Here is a 20,997-nt window from a genome sequence, read left to right as displayed (position 1 = left end):
TTTAATATGTAGAAGGGATAACAGATAATGCTACAGGATTATTAACCTATTCTTTCTCTCTTTGTTTTCATTTTCCAAAAGTGGGTCACACGTTTGTGTTTTCAAACTGTATTTTGAGTTCTCTTTTGGTGTCACTTTCTTGATTTTATACCCAAGATCACCTTGTTACTCTAGTGCTGTGCAATTTTTAATATATTCCAATGACACTCCTGTGAGGTAGCAAGGTAATGTTATTTTCAATTGTATAGTTAGGGAACAGAGGCAGAGAGGGTAAGAGCAGTTTTCCTTGTACCTAACTCTGCCTAGTCATTTAGGCTCCCTCTGACGCCTACAGTTAGGGGATGTATCACCCCCTTCCCCCGGTGACTGAGCCTGGGTTACATTAAAGGCTGTGGCAGGCATGCACTGAACTCAGATCTTCCAAGACCTACATTAGTAATCTCTTTTCTGGAACGTATTTCCTTTCTGAAATAAACAGATGTATTATGCTGGAGTGATTTGAATACTGCTCCTTCATGTGGCTTGGCAAGAAGCATGAACTTCATGATTTTTCTATTACTATTTTAAAGTTTTTGTTATTTCTCCTATTAAACTGTTAATGTCATCCATCATCTTGGGTTTCATGGCTTTAGTACTGATTGCTTTTCACAGATACTACACTCTCAGGGGAAATCGGCACCAAGAAAAAAGTGAAAAGACTGTTAAGTTTCCAGAGATACTTCCATGCATCCCGGTTACTGCGTGGAATTGTACCACAAGCCTCTCTGTATCTACTGGATGAGGACTACCTTGGGCAAGCAAGGGTAAGACGGGTCTCCAGATCTCCATTTCTTTTAATAATACTACAGAGAGTGTCACTTTTGTTTCAGTCTTCAAATAACCGAATTTATGGCTGATCTTTCTTAAATGACCCACGTTACATGTCTGCCTCACAACAAACAGATTGTCCATTCCCTATTTATGGTTACAGCCTCGAAGGCTTAGGTCTCAGAGCAACAGAAAATGCTGCTACATCTGTTCAGCGTTTTCAGGTTCCAACAACTGAATTATAGTCTGGATTTAATAAAGAATGAAGGATTTCTGGTTAAGTTACTGATTTAAGTGCAGCCCTGACACAGGATTTAGTTCATCCACTTTAAAAAAGACAGGTGTCTCTCAGCTGGTATGGAACAGCTATTAGGCAACCTGTGATAGCTCTCCATAGTGGCAAAGGCTAGGAAACAGTGAACATTGACTGCAAAGAACTTCACAATGATCAAAATATAATTATCTTATTTTGCAGCACTTATACTCACTTTGAATGGTATTTTTGAGCAAAACTTGCACAACTGATGGCATTGGGATTATGTGCCTAGGCAGTTTTTATTCTCTGCAAGAGGTGATTATTTGCCAGGTGTTAGAAAGTAATTAAGAAATCCACAACTGTTTGAATATAGACTAGAGATGGGAGTGAATGTGTATTTCATTCACTCCCATTGTAGGTCATACAGCTAGTCCAGAATCAATCTCCTGTCTCAACTGATGTAGCTGTAAGAACACTGCATTTGGCGGTAATGACGGATTCTTCTGCATGTCTGAGTGGGCTTAACGGTAGCACTGTATCCAAATTTATAAAAGCTATTCCTGTGTACTGCTTTGCTTAGCACATTGTAACTCATACTCACCTTGAGAGCTAAGATTTTAAAACTGTATTAAAAGCCTAAGAGAATTTGCACTGACAGTTCAGGGACATGAAGGAACAATAAAGAATTTGTGCAGTAAAAGGGAATATTTTCATAGTATTTTGGTTTATATTATTCCTTGTTTTGAGTTCCATTTTGAAGGTATTTTTAGTGTTATGTTCAAAACCTCCTCAGTTAAAAGTGCAAGTGATATTTTATGCAGTACAGCTACGTTAGCCTGATTTCTCATATTTCAAATACAACCTCTGTAGGTTTCTCAAACAAAACTTTAAAGCTGCAGTAACTAATCCTGTGACTGATTAATGTGAAATAATAATTAAAATCTGCTTTACAGTGTGACATACCAGTCATTAGCCTTTTCACATTTGTTTTTTCCAGCATATGCTATCCAAAGTGGGAATGTGGGATTTTGACATTTTCTTGTTTGATCGCTTGACAAATGGTAAGTAAATTTTTTAAGTCTTTTTTTTAATATCTCTCATAAATGACTATTCAAAAAATCCCTAATTAATTATTTGCTAAATGTTTCCAGTTCAGATTACTGAAGAGAAATTGGCCACATTTAACCTCTCTTACAATCACATCCTGGAGCTTTTTCAGGTTTTTCCTGAACTACAGGGTAATGTTTAAAGAGTGCTTTTGTATCAATCTAATCTCCTGCATGTTGTTGTCACCTTTTCAAGAAGGTGTTCCTGTTTAATTTACCTGGGAAATTCCCAAGCTACTTTAAATATACCTGTTAGATACATTGGTCAATAAATCCAGATCTCCATAATCAGTCAATTTCTATCAATACAAAAGACCTTTGAGTGAAGATACCCTTGCTTCTGTTCAGCAGCAAAAATTAGGAAATTTATTAAGAGAGTAAAAATCTGTGAAGTGTTTTCTCTAAATGTATGCCTGTAAAACCATCCCACTTCCCCCCCCAAATGTCTTGATCTGCTGAAGAGGGTCATGATCACACCTCTCCCCTTATTGTAGTGCTCAGAGAACTGAGAGTCCTCATTCCTCACCCCCAATCTAATTAGGTTTGGTTGGGGCAGAAGGTGTAGGAAAAGGTTGGTTTAGAGGGTCATTTAGCTGAGTGACTGGCAGTGAAGAGTGAAGAGTATTGTAAATTGCCTGGGAAGCAAAAGCATAGTTCTTCTAAATTACCTTTCTGTGCCCCTGCTCAGTAGTCAAGGCCAAGTAAGTTTCCATGTGTTCTTCATACAGATATTTATTTTCTTTCCTGAGTTACATTAAATAAGAAAAGACTCCCTTCAAACTTTGTTTATATGTAGTATGGATTGGTTGATTTGGGGTGTTTTTTCTAACTTTTATGGAAACAGTGCTGCTGAATTAAGCAGTGCAAGCTTTTTTAAATACTGTGTTTATGTGTAATTGACCATGTAATACTAGTTAGGCTCAATTTTGCCAGTGTTCTCAGTGTTGGATTTACAGTAAGGCCAGTGCAACATTACAGTGGGACTTGAGACTGTAAATGCTGCAACTCATTTTTCCCATCTGTGTCATTGTTATGAGATGCAATTGTAGCTGAGCTAGTTTACGTAGGTTAATTACATTTTTGTGCAGCTATATGTAAAATAAAAAATTTAGTTCCAAACTGCTGATTTTTAGTAATTAATTAATGAGTACAATATGGCAAACCGACGTGGCAGAAAAGCCACTCTTGTTTCTGTTGTTTCTGAAGACAGACTGAGTTACGAGGATGACGTTGCTCTCAGACAAGCCTGTCAAAAGATTTCTAGTTAAAACCGTGTCAGTTTGCCTTCTTCCAGTTAAAACCACTTTGCCTGTTGTGTTGAAACAGCAAACATGGCTTTATGGCATCTAGACACAAGAATGGCACTCCGTTGGTACAACCATGCCATCAAGTCTTGATTATATAGCGCAGTAATTCATATAAGTGACTTCTGAATACATGGGTGTCATCTAAGCTCACTTCACTGGAGATGGAGCTGACTAATAGGAAATTACCAAGGTTTTTACCCTTGCTGGCTTTGTAACTACATGTTGAGGGAATCTAATAGTTGTTCCTTTCTGCTTTTAGGAAACAGTCTCGTAACACTCCTTTGTCACCTCTTCAATGTGCATGGACTTATTCACCATTTCCAGTTAGACATGGTTACATTACACAGGTTTTTTGGTAAGTGCTCACCTCAAAGCCATCTTTGAATGAAGTTTAGTGCTTAAGTAGAGCATCAGGTAAGGCACTGGCTTGGTCTGTGTATCTATGTAAAAATGATGATATCATTGTAAATATCAGTAAAACATGTCTATGATATATATCAGCATACAGTTTGCAGGGACTCAAGTACTTGGTTCAGTACTTAGTCAGTGGAGGGACTTCAAAAGGCTCTGCACTGGGCTGAAGCATCCCAGCACCACAGTCACACTGGTGATTTAAAGTAAAGTATACCATGCAGAGATGTGGCTGGCTTAGGCCCACACAGACCATGTACAGTAATTGCACAGTACAATTGTGGTGCAGTGTAATTATTTTAGTGACTAAAAGACCACTGAGACCCAGGGCAGTTAAAAGCTTATGTGCAGAATTTAACAAATTATATCAAGCTGTCTACGCTGAATAGTGCTGGTGAAAGCCCCTGCTGCTGTTACTGCCAACAGAAATAGTAGCACCATGCTGTCAGTGAACCAAAAGAAGAAATTGGCCAAAATCAATTAGTTTTTGCAACACTTTTTGAAAGCAGCTCAATGCCAGTGTTTCAGGCTGTCAGGCAGAGTTTCCAGAGCCGGGTCTCTTCTTTAAGACTGCCTAATTGTCACTTCTGGAAAGCATTACTCTGGTGTGGAGACAGACAAAATCTCCCTGCTGTTTCTATCTCCTGTGGGCAGACGTGAAGTGGACAGTTGGGTAATTAGAGCTAGTGGTACTCACAGTTTAAGGGATTACCCACTGTACCTCCAGATGCTTGTGTGGCTGGAAACAAACAGGAGGCTTGGACTTCCTTTGGCGCTCCTCGTGCTGGCAGCGAGCGCCATGGGAAGTCTGCCTGTTAGCTTTCCATTTGATTAATCTGATCATGTCTAGGAGAGCGCTTCAGGCAAGATCACATGCAGCTTCCAGCGTTCACATGGTGGTGTCCCAAGACCATGCAATGGTGCACACACTGCTACAAGGAACAGAGGGGTGTGAAGCACACATTTCAATGATTTTTCTCTCTGAGAGAAGGCTGAGAGTTAAGAGGTTGGTGCTCCTGGTCCAACTGGACCAGTTCCAGCACTGCAAACTAAAGCAAGAGGGACTGCATTTTAAAATGAACACATAGATGTGACTAAAATTGTCACAGGAGATTTTGCTGTGAATACCCCAATGATGATTTTGATTCTTCACCTGGGGGATATAGGAATGCTTTTGGCTGTAGTTCATCACTCAAATAACAGATGATGGCAGGGTATCAGGGCCTCACTCCCTGCTGCTGTAAAATAGGTGGTACTGCCTTAATGGCACACTACTACCCTATGACAGCAGCCTAAATAATTACACTGCGTTGTGGATAAATTTGCCTCTCTTCCTTGTTTATTTTACTCCTCAATGAAAGCCTTCACTAAGGCAAGAAAGAGGTGATTTATGCACTAGGCCCAGTATATCCCCTTGGGCCTCACAAATCCTTTCATGCATTTTTTCTCTAAAGGTATCCCAATAAAAGCAGCAATTTAAATAAGCTACAGCTATTTGAAGAAACTCCTTAGGCAGCTGACTGCAAAACCTCAGATTGTATTTTAAGTCCAGTTCCCACTTGTGGCCATGGCATTCAGAGACAAAAGGATCTTTGTTTTCTGTTTTGATTCCCAGTTATGGTTCAAGAAGATTACCATAGCCAAAACCCATACCACAATGCTGTCCATGCCGCTGATGTCACACAAGCTATGCACTGCTATCTGAGAGAGCCCAAGGTAATGACAACCTTTCACACCGATGTTGCTTTCACATGGTTCTCAGATTTTTTTCCCAGGATTGAAATAAAAACCCCAAAAGATACTTCTAGACAGCAGAAAGTGATGGCGCACTGGAAGTCAGCAGCAAGTCAGGAGCAGCCTCAGCTACAGATTACAGAGGTTTCAGTCAAGCCACGGGAGTCACTTCTCATTGTGCAGGCATCGTGTCTAAGTGCTGCTGTATGAGCTCCAGCCACCACCACGGTGTGAACCAGCCACCCACCAATGCCTGCAGTTCTGTTCCCATCAAACTCAGCAGGAGGCAATGCATGTCTGTGCCTCAGCCACCTCCTCACATCACGATTTCAAAATACCAGATTGGGCAGTGCCACACCAGGAAAGGGGAAAGCAGTCCCTTCAGAGGGGTCTGTTCTTCAAGGCTGTCCTCTGCACAAGTATTTGACTGCTGCTGCAAGTTCTCACAGCATCAGGGTGGTGTTGCCTTATGTGTTACTGGAAGGCACTGGGATATTGCACTGCTGAGCCACAGTATAAGAACATAACTTATCTTTTCTGGCTTGGCCTAAATGAAAGGATGTTGTGCTAGAACTAGCAGTTTGTTACACCAGATATAGCAATGGTAAGTGAGGACAGGAGCAGGCCCCACCTTTCCTGTGTTTTCCTCTCCTGTATTTTCGAGATCTGCAAGTCTTTTCTGGCCAGGAAGTGCAGGGAACCTGTACCATACTGCTCATCAGTTCTCACCTCAGGATGCTTCTTTCATCTCATAGACCTGTACTCTGTACAGACTCATCGGGCTGGTAATAACTGCCTCACTCTCACAAACAGAAAATGCTAAGACTACCTTTTTTTGCTTCTAAATGGGCTCTGTAGCAGAAAAAAATCTGGACAGGTTTTCCAACTTGAATGTTTGAAGTTATAAAGGTAAATTATATTCCCTAATAAAACACATCTGTTTGAACTGAGATAGATTCTTAATAGCCAAGTTTGAAATTTCAGAAATCGATGAACTCTACATTTTTTAACACAGTGCTATGCTAGAAAATTGAAGCCTGATCTTTTGTTGGTATTGCTAAATACTTGGAGATGCAGAGCTCCTACGATGCATGCTAACATATGCCAACCTGCCAGCATACCTGTTTGCTTTTTGAACTGAATGTTTGAGACTATGCTCAAGCACTTCTATTACAACAATCCTTGTATTGCCATGAATGATAAAGAGATAAGAAATACGAACTATAAAGCATGATTATATAGTCTAATATCTTTATAGATGTTTGTTCAACACTCACCTTAAAAACGTTGTTCACAAAATTTATGTTTGACACTTGTATACAAATGCCCACAAAACCAAGCAATGCCATGATGTCTGCTGGTTTGTTTATTTACCAAAAAAAGTGTTTACTCTCATGTTCTCATTGTGATTAATGTGTGTGATGATTCAGCTTGCCAACTTCCTCACGCCGTCAGACATCATGCTCGGACTGCTTGCTGCTGCAGCTCATGACGTGGATCACCCAGGGGTCAACCAACCCTTTCTGATTAAAACTAAACACCACCTTGCCAGCCTGTATCAGGTAAAACTGCTCATCAAGTTCCTAATGTGTAAAATGGTGTCAAGCAGAGTTTAAGCAATTCGCAGTGAACTTTTAATGCCAAAATGTGGCAGTGGGAGGATGCTGATCAAGTCATCCTGCACTTTAGAGTCTGGACAGTATTAGTCGAGCTCCTCACTGGGTGTCACTTCTTAAAACAAAGCTGATATGGGAAAAGAGTTGGAAATGTCAGATTTTGTTTAGGACATTTACGCCAAATCAGTTGCCTGGGTTGTTTCTGCTGTAGATTATCTGGGGTGAGGAACTGTGGGTAGGAGATTTAAAATTATGACAAGATTTCATCTTCTTTCAGTGAGCAAGTAAGCAGCAGGCATGCTCTAAATTGGTATTGCATTAAAAGAAACCCTTGCTTCATGTGGCTGTAGTAAAATACTTAATGAACACTGCATTAAAAAAAGAAAAAAATAGAAGATAGATGAAACCAAAGGAAGTGTAGACATTTACAGTAACATTCCTCAAGATACAAAGAACATCAAGAAAGCCACTAGGTCACACCACAGGCTGTCTAGACCAGTATCCTGTTTCTAAGAGCAGCCAGTAAAAGATCTCAGAGAGAAACATAAGTCTGGGTTAAGTACAGAGTTGTCCTTCACCTGGTATACATCCTTTCAGCTCTGGCAAGCAGTAGTAGAAAATTTCCTGAAACAAAAACACAGACCCTCCTGTTTAATAACTACCAATGACCCCATGCTGCCTGATTTTTTGGGTCCATTTTGAAGATATTTGAGGTTTTGGCCTATGGCAATCATTGTAGCTCTGTATTTTATCTACAGCTGTCCTGTGAGTATAATCTTCACATGCATGTGTACCTTGTTGCTATATATGCACATCTCTCTATTCTTTGAATTGTACTTACATATACAATGTGCCAGAGCAATGCTGTGACTCTTAATTTTGGTTGCAATAACCATAATTGACATGTAATGAAATTGAGGTAGTATTGATTTCTAGCCTTTAGAGTCACAGAGTCATAGAATCATAGAATCATGAAGGTTGGAGGAGACCTTTAAGATCATCAAGTCCAACCCAACTGTTCAGCCAGCACTGCCACTGTAGCCCATAAACCATCACCCAGTGCCAGATCCAGACACCTCTTAAACACCTCCAGGAGTGGTGGCTCTACCACCTCCTCGGGCAACCTACTCCTGTGCCTGACCACCTGAACAGTGAAAATATTTTTCTAATATCTAATCTGAATCTCCCCTGTCTCAGCTTAAGGCCATCCCCTCCAATCCTCTCACTGCAGGTACAGCAGGAGAGCCCGGCCCCCACCTCACTGCAGCCTCCTCTCAGGAGGGTGTAAAGAGCAACAAGGTTTCCCCTGAGCTGCCTTTTCTCCAGGCTAAGCACCCCCAGCTCCCTCAGCCACTCCTTTTAAGACATGTTCTCTGGTCCTTTCACGAGCCTTGTTGCCCTTCTCTGGACATGCTCCAGCACCTCAGTGCCACAGCTCAGTGTCCTTATTTAAGTGAGAGGCCCAGAACTGGACACAGCACTCAAGGTGTGGCCTCCTCAGTGCTGAGTACAGGGAGACAGTCACTGACCTGGTCCTGCTGGCCACACTATTGCTGATACAGGCCAGGATGCCACTGGCCTTCTTGGCCGCCTGGGCACAGCTGGCTCATGTTCAGCCACTGTCGACCAGCACTCCCACTGGGCTGCTTTCCAGCCACTTTGGAAGAGTCAACTTCAGCCTTTGTGATAAGGTGTCAGAATATCCCAAGTTAAAAATTCATCTACCTGAAGAAGACTCACTAATAGCTACGTACATATACTTAGCAAATTGAGAGATTGCTGTGATGTGCTTACTACTTGATAAGAGTCTCTCTTGTTCTCCCCCACTCAAACATTTGAGTTTCCCCCTAAAAAGTGGACTGTATAATGGTGCAACTGTCCTGGCCTCAGACATAGGAATGGGCTGGGTATGGGAGCCCCAGCCAAGGCACAGTGATGCTCAAACACTGAAAACTTTGTGACTGGTCTCATCATAAGCTGATGCAGCTTATTACGTCATACCCATATGTTTCTGGTCCATTTTATTCCAGTCTTTTCTAAATGTGAGGCCAGCTAAGTGAGGAGGGAGAAAGGCCAGGGGCTTAACCCAGGGTGCTTTGGGAATGTTAAGGGTGCTTTGAAGAGGAGTGAGTAGAGCCATTCCACAAAACCCCTTGCCTTGTGAAAAGGTACAGACAATTCCTTCTCAAATTAATAGTGGCAAACAGTAGTTTATAGTTAGGTTGAAAAATCGGGCTAATCTGAAAGACATATAGCTTAAATATTAGTATTTTGGAGAAGTGGTTTCTGCTCAGTAATTTGGGTTTGAATATACTTAAAATGTTGGTTAGAAAAGGCAGTGACAATGCAGAAAATGCAATCTTTCAACAGCAAATGAGATTTTAAGTACCCTTCTTAAGGACATTCACTGGCAAGTTTGAGTTATTTTAACTGAAAACGATCCCATATTGTTTCCAAAGATTTTAGTAGTATACAGTATATGGATGCCAATAAAAATAACTGCTGGAAAAAAGTTTTGCTGAAAGCATTTTTAGTTAAAAATTTAGATTTAGAGAATAGTCTTTAAAACACGTACTTTAACATGTGCTTGAAACTGAAACAAAGGTTTTTGGTTTTTAAGTGGCAGAGCCACAGAACTGCTGGGATTAATCAGAAAAAGGATCAAATGAAAGTAAGTTTTAACAGAGCTGGCAGTCATCTGTCATTGAGACAGTGGACTTATCCATGTATGGCATTTCTTTGCTTTTAAATGTCTCTTGACATTTAAATTAGAACTTTACATTTACATTTGGAAGAAAAGGTTTTGCAAAATGAAGTAGGTCAGTTTTTGACGGATGTAAAGTGTTTGACAGCTTCTGAAGTGCGTGTATGAGAAGAGTCATATCTCAGGAAGACAGGTGACATCGCCAAGGACTTCAGCGCTTTCAATATTCATTTTCAACTTAAATCCATATTTTATGGTGCAAGACACTTTGTTCTGTAATCTGTAGGGTAATTTCCACAAGAGTCTATTGCATGTGATTGCATGCAACATAATTTTCTACAGAAATAAAAGCACCTTATTGAAATCTCCAGCATTACAAGGACAGTTGAGAGCATGGAAGGTGACTCTAGTGATCTGGAGGTCAATTAGTTTTCCTGTGAGGAGCACAACAGCATTCCTTGTACTGTGTTGCAGACCTTGCTTCTAACTGTCATTGTCTGGCTTTTAAATGAAGGATAAAAGTTTAGAAGTGTGGATAGATCACATACAACATCTGTAGTACAAAACAGGTTTCAGGAAACTATGAAAGGACACTTTACAACTTTAATATATATGTAGGTAAGCTGGAAATAGGACAGTATGTTTTGGGCATCAGTAATAGTTCTACTTGTAGTCTTCCTTAAAAGCAGCACTTCTAGTGTAAGTGTCATTTTTAACTATTTAACATTGTATAGTTCAACCAACTGCTCAGTGAGTAAGAATAGATTGAAGAGATGGAAATAAATTCCAATCCCTTTTGACTCTGAATTAAAATTGAAGTTTGCTCTGCACCTAGTTAGTAGCAAGCCTCCCTCTCTCTTCAAGTTACTGTTCTTTTTCAAATATGTATGTCAAATGTGGTGGTTCAAATAGCTCAGGCTAAGTAACAGATTGGAAATATTGTGGTAGTTTAAGTAAATTAAACAGTCACAGTCCTGAAGTCTCTGTTACAGCAATCCACTGGGCTTGGGCTGTAAATGTGACAGAAGCTTCCTACAGAGCAGCCTTTAAAGCAAAGCTGCACTACTCAATTTTTAAAAAAAACTAAACCAACCACATGAAGTAGAGCTGAGAGCCCCAGCCTGCAAGCCAGCACACAGACTTTCCCTGTGTGGATTGTCTCCCACCAGCCTGGGTGATCAGATAGATCATGGCAATTAGTCTTAATAAAGCAGTAGTGTGTTCTGGGTGGAATAGCTGACTCTACTAATTGCTGGCAGCCCTTCAGGGATTCTGGCTTCTTACATTTAAGAGGGGAGTCATATGACTTCATGCTCAGTTGTTGCTGGTTAACTTGACCTTTCCTTTTTCCTCCTCCCTGTAGCTTCAGTGTGGGAGGCTAAACAGAGCAGCAGTGTCAGTTTAAGGTTCCCCCTGCAGCAGCAGGCAAAGAGCAGAAACTTAGAGAAGTGAAAATACTCTGAGATGATTACCTGAGTTTGCTTTTTCCTATGAGAAACTGCTAACTGGATGTAGGAAGGTTCTCAGATGCCTACATGCCTAAGTCCTGTTCTGACTGGCCTCCTGTACAGCCAAGGAGCAGCTGCATCCATGGAGTGTAATTCCCTGTTTGAGGCAGGGGCTGCTGAAACAGCTCCTCACAGCAAGTCAGGCTGCCATGCTGGAAGGGATCTGGGGACACAGGGTGCTCTGAGATGGATCTTCCCGGTCGCGATGTTTCAAGGATGCAGTCAGACCAGGGCTGCAGGAAACTGTGCACACAGGCACTGTCTTAAATAAGTGTAAGCCTTCCCAAAAACCAAAGGTGACAGTCAGGTAGAGTTTGTCCAGTTTAGGAGGAGGATGGCAGCCTGTGGCCTTGGGGTGACTCTTGGGACAATATTCAGCTCTGCAACTGGGTAGGTGAAAAAAAAACCAAAAAAAATTGTTGTTACGTCCTATTACATTCTCTTATTTTTCTTGGTCAGAGTGTAGGGTTGCAAAAGTCCATCCTGATGTATTTAGGCAAAAGGAGAAAAGGGATATATTTAGGTTGGCAAATGAACAGAATTGCTGTCAAAAATAATTTCTATATTGCATAACTGATGTTGAGATCTGAGTCCATCAGCTCTTCCTAAGAAAAGGAATTGGCTTTTGCATGATTTGAAAGTTTTGGAGTTGGTTTTACTTTGGTTTTTTTCCCCCAGTATCTGTGACTTCTGTAAGGGAAGCAAGCAGACAAACCCAGAGAAATACCAAAGCAACATTGTGTGAATTCAAAAGCGACAAAAAGCACTGCAGAAAGTACTGTAATAGGAAGCCAGTCCAATTTGTACTCTCACCTTTGCACCAGGCAAGATGATCAAAATGCAGATTGGATCTTGGTTACTGGCAATGTTTAGTGTTTTAACAGTCATTAGATATGACAGGACTACAAAGAAAGATGGGAAGACTTAGGGAGAAAACACTGCTCAGTCCCTCTTGGAAAAGTGGAAGCTGCACATCATGTCCCATGGGAAGGGCAGTACTATGGCAGCAACACCTCGGAGCTGTGGGACTGTGCAGGAGGGAGCTAGAGATCAACAGTGACTGGAGAGAGGGATTCTGTCTCCACTTTCCCCTTTGGCAGTGACAGGGTGAAGTCCTTGTTCTGCTGCCTGCTCAAAAGGTTTGGTTGTGTTTTGTTTTGTTTTTCTTATCCAGTGCTCATCTACTGCAAAAGCCGTGAACTGCCCAAAACAGGGAACCAGATGATAGAGGTTTCTGAACAAGCGACATTTCTGAGGCATTTGGTGGTAGAAAGTACCCTGTGAACTAAACAAGTGACGATTGGCAAATGCACTGTGTGTTAGGATAGTAATTTCAAGTCATCAGACATAAGATACCAAATTTGTTGTAATTTACTGACAGCCTAGAAAGCTGGGTTCCTGCTCCCTAGCAATTTTTTCCAACCTAACTTTAGTTCCACTTAGCTGAAAGCAAGGAAACAAAGAGGAGTCAAAATCTGTTGCAGACCAAGTTGCTGAAGCCTGCAAATGCTCAGCAATATTGCTATTCCTCTTGCTTTCACTGAACAGCTGCAGGCAGCTTCCAGTTCCCTGACTCAAAGGGAAATTTGGCAGTTTAGTTTTCTTTTTGTTGTCCACTCTGCATTAAAACTGTAGAGGCTGAAAAGTCAACCTGGAATCAGTAGGAGGTAAAAATACGATTTTGCACTCCTGCTTTAATTCATTTGTTAATAAATCTGTTAGAATGCAAGCTACCTCCCACTCAGATGAGATTAGCTCCTCTGTTCACAGCAGGACTCAAAAACTACAGAACAACAGGGCTCTAGGGCTGACCTTAGCTAAGAAACCCAGAAGCACAAGGTCCTTAACTATAGAAATCTAGACCAACTACTCTAATCCAACTGTGGCTGAAAAGCACACACTTCAGGCTCGTGTTACAGCATGTCCGACCAGCACTGGGTAGGTAACATGTGATACAGCAAATCCATGTGTGTACCATGGATAGCATCCTAATCCTTGCATTTTTTGGTGTTGTTCCTCCCCAGAACGTTTCTGTGCTGGAGAACCACCACTGGCGCTCTACCATTGGCATGCTTCGAGAGTCGCGGCTGCTCGCCCACCTGCCCAAGGAGGTCACGTAAGTGTCCACCAGAAGAAATGCATCATTGAAACTAGGCCATGGCCTCCTTCTCCCTTCTTAAAAGCACACTGGCAAAGAGGCCCAGGCTTCCCCATAGGCTGAACTTCATGCCCCTTCTTGGTGCCACTGTGAAATCATGAGACAAAGTTACACAGCGGAACTGTTAAGTTTTTAAGACCCACAGGTCTGCAGCACAGAATGGCCACTCTCAGCACCAGGAACATGGGCAGTCCCAGCAGAAGTGGAACTTGTTCAGATGGATTGTTGGCATTTTTCATTTTACATAGCACCAACCGAATATGGAAAGATTTAGTGATTAGAAACAGGAAATTGAAGGAGTTGGTCGAGGAGCATCAAGACTTCTCCAGACTTCCACACCTCACTGAGGAAATGTGGTTCAGTCTTTCTGGATGAAGCAAAAAAAGGGCAGCAACATGAGCACCTTGGCCAAGTTGCTGCTAGCTTTTTACTTGCTGGTTTTGTGCAGTGTGAGTCCCACCAAGGATAGGAGATGGAGACAGTGAACAGACTGAAGTATTAAATTTTAAATCACAGGTGGCCCTACCAAGAATTTAAACAAGTTACCTGGAAGCAATAAGCTCCATATCCCTCCAGAAATTCTTTGAATCAGACCAACAACTTTAAAGGACTTCAGTCTAGACCTTCACAACTTTGCAACTTCAAAGTTGCAGTATTCACCACTCAGCTCTGAGCAGCCAAAGAAAGACGTGAGCATTTTTCTTGATGCAACCTGCTGTTGTTCCGGGGTGGGTTTTTTTTGTACTTTCCTAGCTCTTTTCAGAAGCTTTCAGAACAACCTGTGCCAACAAGCATTTTTCTTCTACATTACCTATTCTTCTTGAACCCATTTGGGCAGGTAGAACAGTTGTACCCCGCAAACCCCAGCAGAGACTGACCAAACAAATCAGACTGGATCCATAAAGAAAGAGTGAACTTTATGCCAGCTCTGGTGATCCAGAGCAGGTTGTTTTGAGCTCTTAATGTTGAATGGTTCTATGATTAAAGGGGCTTATTTTCTTCCATTGCAGCCAGGACATTGAGCAGCAGTTGGGCTCCCTCATCTTGGCAACAGACATCAACAGGCAGAATGAGTTTTTGATCCGTCTGAAATCTCATCTTGACAATCAGGATTTGAGGCTGGAGGATGCACAAGACAGACATTTTATGCTTCAGGTAACTTCAAAATGTTTTTTTAATGGTTTTTATTAATTTTTCAGGTCACAGTATTTCCTAGTATATTTTAAGAGTAGTATATGATAGCATGTCTGGACATCAGCCTCTCCTCACCTATTGCCATGATCACTTTCCTCCTGCTACCTTCTGGCATGTCAGGCAAGCATAAGGTGCCTCCAGTATTTCCTTATGTCATTTCCTTGAGTTAAAAAGCTGTGAATGCAGCAGATACAGGAGAGTGTCAAATGCTATGGAATGAAGATAAGCTAGGAATTATTTTATTTCCAGAACATTGCTTCTCTTGCCAGGTAATGTTTCAGTTGTAGTGTCTGTCTCTTCTGGCAAATGTCACTCCACTGGTGTTATTTTCTAGCACCACGCAGCAGAGCCCCCTCGTTGGTGTTCTTTCCAGGACAGCCTGACATCAGGTGTCCAAGTCCTGTTCCTGTGATGGATCCTCAGAAACTGCCTCTGCAGAGACAGCTGTTGCCATGGCTGCAGATGTTTCTCTAGTGCATCTGCCCAGCTATTGAAAAACTCATGCTTTATTCAAAAATCAAATAGGCTCACACTGGTTCTTCCAGCTAAGCTCCAGTCATTAGCAGACTCTTCAGAATATACCTCTACCTATTAAAGCATTATTGTGATTAATGTAGCTACGAATACTTGCTTCTTTGGAGAAGTTACATTAATTTCATTCTTAAATACATAAAGAAGTTAAAGTAATCCTTTTCATTTATAAAACAAACACCTACATACTTTCCTTCCATCAAAGTCACAGAAAAGGTGACAGCTTCAAGGAAAGAAGTGCTGATCTGTTAATTCTTCCCCCTCCAGCAGTGTGGGAAATGTAGTAGCTTCTCACCTGTGCTGCCTCAAACAGAGTCTTCTGTCAGATTCCTGCACAGACCATGCAGGGCAGGATGACAGGTTGACCGTATTTCTGGACAGATGAGGCAAGAAAGTTGTGCAAATGCCTAAAGCAGAGGAATTAGAGCTCTCAACTATGGCAAAAAAGGTTTCTTATGCACTAGGAGCTTAGAAACAAGGGAACAGACATAGTAAGATTTACTTATCTGGTGGATTAGTTGTGGAAAAAGAAAAGAAAATCATCAAGAAATCTTGATTGATTGGAATAAGCTAAAGAATGTTTGAAAGGTCCTTGTAATAGACAGTAACATTATAGCTAATCAGCTTAATCCAAAGAGAAAAATGACTTGGAGACTTCCCTCTGCTGGTTCACAGGTCTGAACTCTTGCAGGAAATATTTCTTATGTTTTCTTCCCGGGTGCCAGAAAGACTTCTGACTTCTGTCAGAGTGAATGATTGTGTTCAGTGTGTGAAGAAACAAGGCACATGATATTTTGTTCCAAGGCAGTAAGACAGGCAGACTACTACATGGTTTACTTTTCTGAAGCAGTTACTTGGTTTTAAAAACCTCTTTCCCTGTACTCAGTCCCCTACAAAGCACTTAAAAGTACTAGTTAACTAAGTGAAACCAGGCCAGGGGCAGTGTGGAGAGCCCTGTGCTTAACTTTGTAAACAAAAATATGCAGACATTAAGATGAAGTGTAATTGAAGTGAGATGCCAGGTCACTCACTGAGACCGCAGAGAAATCATGCCCAAATACACCAGCTTGGCTCTTCTCTTCTTTGTCATCAGCCATGGATGCTGAGCCAAGCAGTCAGCAGGAGCCAGCCTGAGGGTTTTGTTGGCTTATTCCTTGCAAGGAATATCCAAAACACTTTGCAGCCTTGGAATGTGGCCCTGCTCTTGTTCTCACTATGGTAAAGTGGAGGGCTGAATGAAAGTTTTGTTTGCAGCTTAAATAAATGCTCTTTCCTCAAAGGGCACATTTGGGTGAGGCTGAGTCTCTGAAAGGTAATCTTAACCCTTCCCAGCATCACTGGCAAGGCCTGGAAGTTTCATGACTGCAGATTTACTGCTGAAGCACTGCTAAACAGTAACTTCTTCTCTTACGACTACTTTCCTTCTTGCTTTCAGATTGCACTCAAGTGTGCTGACATTTGCAACCCTTGCCGGGTCTGGGATCTGAGCAAACAGTGGAGTGAACGGGTCTGCGAAGAGTTTTACCGGCAAGGTCAGTCTCTTCAACTCACAGCAGTCCCCTTTCACCTCAGCTTTCCATGGTTTTTGTGTGACAAGTCAGAGGTAGCATTCAGCATAACCAGCTTGCCTTGAAATGTGCCTTGAGAATGAGCTGTTCAGAGATACGCTGCCTCACTGGAAAAGTGGGAAGGGTGGAAGAGCAACAAGTGTATCTCTGCCCTCACTGCTCCTCTGCCAGCATCAGGCAGGAGCAAGGACTCTGCTGTGCCTCAGCACTTGAATTCAGCTGAAAAGCACAAGGCTGGGTTCTTCTCTGATACCTTCCAGTCACCATGAGAGTTTCTGAGCTGGAATGGTGCCAGCACCACCCTGCCCCAAAATCCTAGCACTGAGTTTTGTCTCGCTTTTAATGCTCCCACTACAACTCTGATGGGAGCCTTACCCTCACTGTTTCCCAAATATGACACGTTCTTCTGCCTGCAAATGCAGAGAAAGGGTTCTAACACTCTTCCCAGCATGCTGTTGAAAGGGCCAAAGCAAGCAAGCCAAACCTCAGCTAGAACCTACTGCAAATGTTTTCAGACCCCTGCAGAGAGCACAGTCAAGCAGGGGTTTTTCTGAAACACAGTAATTACACCATTTGGTTCCATCTGCATAGGCAGGGTCATGCTGTGCTACAATACAGGGTGCAGCAGAGTTTAATCACTGCTAAAATCTTTCTTCAGAGCATCCTGAGAATTGAAGGCAAGTGGTACAAACACTGGAAGAGCACACAGTGAAGTTCTCAGTTCATTTAACACTCTGCACTACAAAATTAAGCCACCTGTGATCTGGTACCTGGTACAGTTAGTTTGTAACAAAGACAAACAGGTCAGCAAGTTAATTTTCAGCCATTGTCAGTTTAAGCTGGTGAAATGTCTTTGACGCCTTTGAAGCAACGTAAGCAACTTGCCCGATGCAGGTTTAGTTAGCCAGATGTGTAGTGAAGGCATAATCAGTATCCAGCTCATGAGGTGCAGCACCTCACCTTTAATGTATTGGGGGACCATGCCAAGAAAGACAGCTCAGCTCTTACAAATGTAAGCTTTTTCCACAGCCCTCAAGATTTGTTAGTCTAACATCTGAAATAGACCTCTAAAAGGGGATACCTGAGTACATGAGACCAGCTGGAAGCATCAAAGGGAGAAAAGGAGCATTTCATGTGGAACAACATACAGAAAGTGTGTTCTGACTATCACTAGTGGCTGTATAACCCTGTTCAGTGATACAACACCCCCAGTATTAAATAGCATGCTTTTAGATACCATTATCACTTTAAAGTGTTTTTGTAGACCTTTCTACTCCCTCACACACAATGATGGGGCTTGAAGGTATTTTTTGGCACTAAGTTTAACATTTGGAAACCATAAAGTCTCATGTTTTGATTTTTAACTATAGATGAGACAGATAACAGCACAATTAGTGCTTTGTTTAATCTTCCTTCTGGAACAGATACAAAGTTTGAACATCTTTTTTTATCGAACCTTTCTAAGGCCGTTTTAATAGAGACTCAGATCCCAATCTTCCAGTGTTCTGGTGCATCTACACTACATGTTAGTAAATAAAATATACAATCCAGGTGCATTTCAGGGAGCATCTGATGCCTACAGCAGCTCCTAATAAAAACCTTTCCTAGAAAAATACTTTAATTTGTTCTCAGATGTTTTAAAAGTCAACACAGTTAGGAACACAGGGTAAGTAATACAACTTGATTTGTGTATATGAAACTGGAACTAGTAAGAAAAATTTTTCAAGAAAATGGCTAATGTTGAAGCAACATTAGTGATCAGTTTCTCTGATGAGGTTTTAAAATTGCTTGGAAGGTCTTCCCCAGCAAGAAAGTTCTCAGGAACTAATTAATGCAGTTCCTTTTGTAGTAATTTGAAACAGAAAGATTGACCATCATTTTAAGTCCTTACCATGGAAAGGCAAATCTTATTTGTGTCAATTAAGTGACTTCTGAAAGACAAGAAAATGTTGATACACTTTGAGGCAGACAGGTCAGCTGTTTCCTACCCAGAACACATACAGAGGGGATATCACTGGAGTTAGAAACCTTCTTTCAGTCAAAAATTTTTGGAGGAGTAGATGAGAAGAAGACTTTCAAATTGCACATTTGTAAACGTGAGAAACTGTTATTTTGTCTCAGTTTTGCTGAATTGTTCCTTTTGATTTTCGTGAAGCTAAAAATGTTTTCCTGATACTTCCTGAGTACTCAATTAGAACTGAAAATTCTCTGCTCACATTTAAGAAGTAATTGCACGGTGCAGAGGGAAGAAAGGCAAGGCTTAGAAATGCACACGGTGTTTCATATGGGGCTATAGAACCTGAGTAGCACAATAGTGTTTAAGTCAAAACTGTTAGTGGGGAGAAAAGAGCTTTTAAACGAAAACAGTGGATTGAAAGCAAAATGTTTCTTTATGGGTTGAATACAGTGTTTTGTCTAAACAAGCAGGTCTGTCTTTCTTACAGGAAAGTTTTGCCTAACGAGCCCTCACTACATCCGTATTAGTAAATCAGATGGACAAAATACGATTGTCTGAGGGGAAGCAGCACATCTTAGCCTGCTCACGGTTAACTCTCACTTCCCTTCCGTACTGTAGACAGGAAAGGTCCTGTACCTCATGCAGTAACCGGGATTATACACTGGCACAGAAGGCTAACAGGCACAAAGGATGAATGTGTTGCACTCACAGACAGAGAGTGTTTGTTTTAAAAAAAACTCCTACACCCAAAACTTAACTCAGAGCAATCTTTGCATGAAGTAATTGCAGGCATGGGGGATACAGTCTCTCCAGCAGAACAAGTGACTGTTGTCTGGATGGCAGTCAGCAAACGAGACTCTCTGAGATGTTTTTGTGCTGAATTCTTAAATCCAGCATGGTCATTGCTGTTGATTGCCTTCAACTCCATAAAAAACATCTCTTGCCATCACCATGTACAGAAGCCTGTCCTTTGTGACCATTTCTGCAGGAATAATTTCTACTGACTGTTTATAAGCATCTTCTCAATGCCAAATCTGGTCACTTCTGCATCAGGAGCTAACTGAGGTGGCATCTGCAGTGAGCAGATCCTCCAGCCAGGTTTTCTTTCAACAATTTGAAACAGTCCCCAGGGCTAGTCACAGCAGGAGCTGCCTGCAGGAATCTTCAGGGCAGTCCTGGATTTGGAACCAGAGATCTCCTGGTCCAATTAGTCAAATATTCTGCTATGAAGGTGGCTCAGAGTTCAGCCAACTGCTTTGCTGTCTAAGGTCAATTCTGTGCAGATGCCTTTCTGGGGACTTCCTTGATGACCCAGGAAATAAATACGCTCAGTGCAGCAGCACAGGCATACCCTGATACCCAGCTACAGCACAATAATAAGACAGACTTCTAATTTCACTCTTTTTCCACGTTTATGACCTGAACTCCATAGCTCTTGACACTTGAAACATGTTGCAGGAGTCCATGCTCTGGCACTTACTAGTTTGTTAGTGGAGCCACAGCTATGGACTGCCAGGCTCCAACACTCTTCCCTTTATGAGCCACTTCCACAAGAACACAGTATTCATTTCCACTACAGTACTGCTGGAGACACGTTTCTTCTAAAATTGATATACGGCAGTTTTCTGGTAGGAAGATATTTCAACAATGAGTAAATGAAGTAGAATGTCGTAAAAATTTTTCACATGAGAGAGTCTATTTTAAAAATTAAGGTCCTCAGAACACTTACATGCTCAGATTCAGTGTTCATTCAAAAGTCAGATTTTTCTTTGTATGGATAATCAGTTTCTCTGACACCTAAAAAGAAAAAGTCCAGAAAATGAAGATATTTAGACATTTATCGTGGTCATCAGTGGTAGAAGTTTCCAGCTCCTCACAGATACTGTAAGACTGCGGCACAGGTATGGAGAAGAAATAAAGGTGCCAGAAAAATATTTTCTTCTTTTTCTTTTTTTTTGCAGGTGATCTGGAACAAAAATTTGAACTGGAAATAAGTCCCCTTTGTAATCAGCAGAAGGATACAATACCAAGCATCCAGATTGGTAAGTAGTAGTTTCATTCTCTTCATGTTTATCTGACTGTGGCACAAGCTCTAAGAGAAACTTTATCCACCACGTGCCGCACTCCGATCCAGTTGTTT

At 41.5% G+C, this 20,997-nt stretch overlaps 1 protein-coding gene across 3 annotated transcripts in view; it reads left to right on the top strand.

The window, feature by feature from the left end:
- The window catches only part of PDE7B (phosphodiesterase 7B), a 172,453-nt gene that overhangs the window by 146,155 nt on the left and 5,301 nt on the right, over nt 1-20,997 (top strand). For all 3 annotated transcript variants that reach the window (XM_042016248.1, XM_042016247.1, XM_042016246.1), the window contains 9 exons: nt 652-803; nt 2,061-2,124; nt 3,736-3,831; nt 5,503-5,603; nt 7,052-7,183; nt 13,474-13,565; nt 14,618-14,762; nt 16,768-16,864; nt 20,819-20,899. In XM_042016248.1, coding sequence (XP_041872182.1) covers nt 652-803; nt 2,061-2,124; nt 3,736-3,831; nt 5,503-5,603; nt 7,052-7,183; nt 13,474-13,565; nt 14,618-14,762; nt 16,768-16,864; nt 20,819-20,899 — 960 coding nt within the window. The remainder of the gene's footprint in view (nt 1-651; nt 804-2,060; nt 2,125-3,735; nt 3,832-5,502; nt 5,604-7,051; nt 7,184-13,473; nt 13,566-14,617; nt 14,763-16,767; nt 16,865-20,818; nt 20,900-20,997) is intronic.

This window comes from Corvus kubaryi, unplaced genomic scaffold, assembly GCF_017639235.1.
Source record: "Corvus kubaryi isolate FWS band 111438036 unplaced genomic scaffold, C.kubaryi_AGA036_p1.0 split3-73, whole genome shotgun sequence".
NCBI classification, from domain to species: Eukaryota; Metazoa; Chordata; class Aves; order Passeriformes; family Corvidae; genus Corvus; species Corvus kubaryi.
The sequence above is the reverse complement of the archived record's forward strand: the minus strand, read 5'-3'. Positions and strand labels throughout refer to the sequence as shown.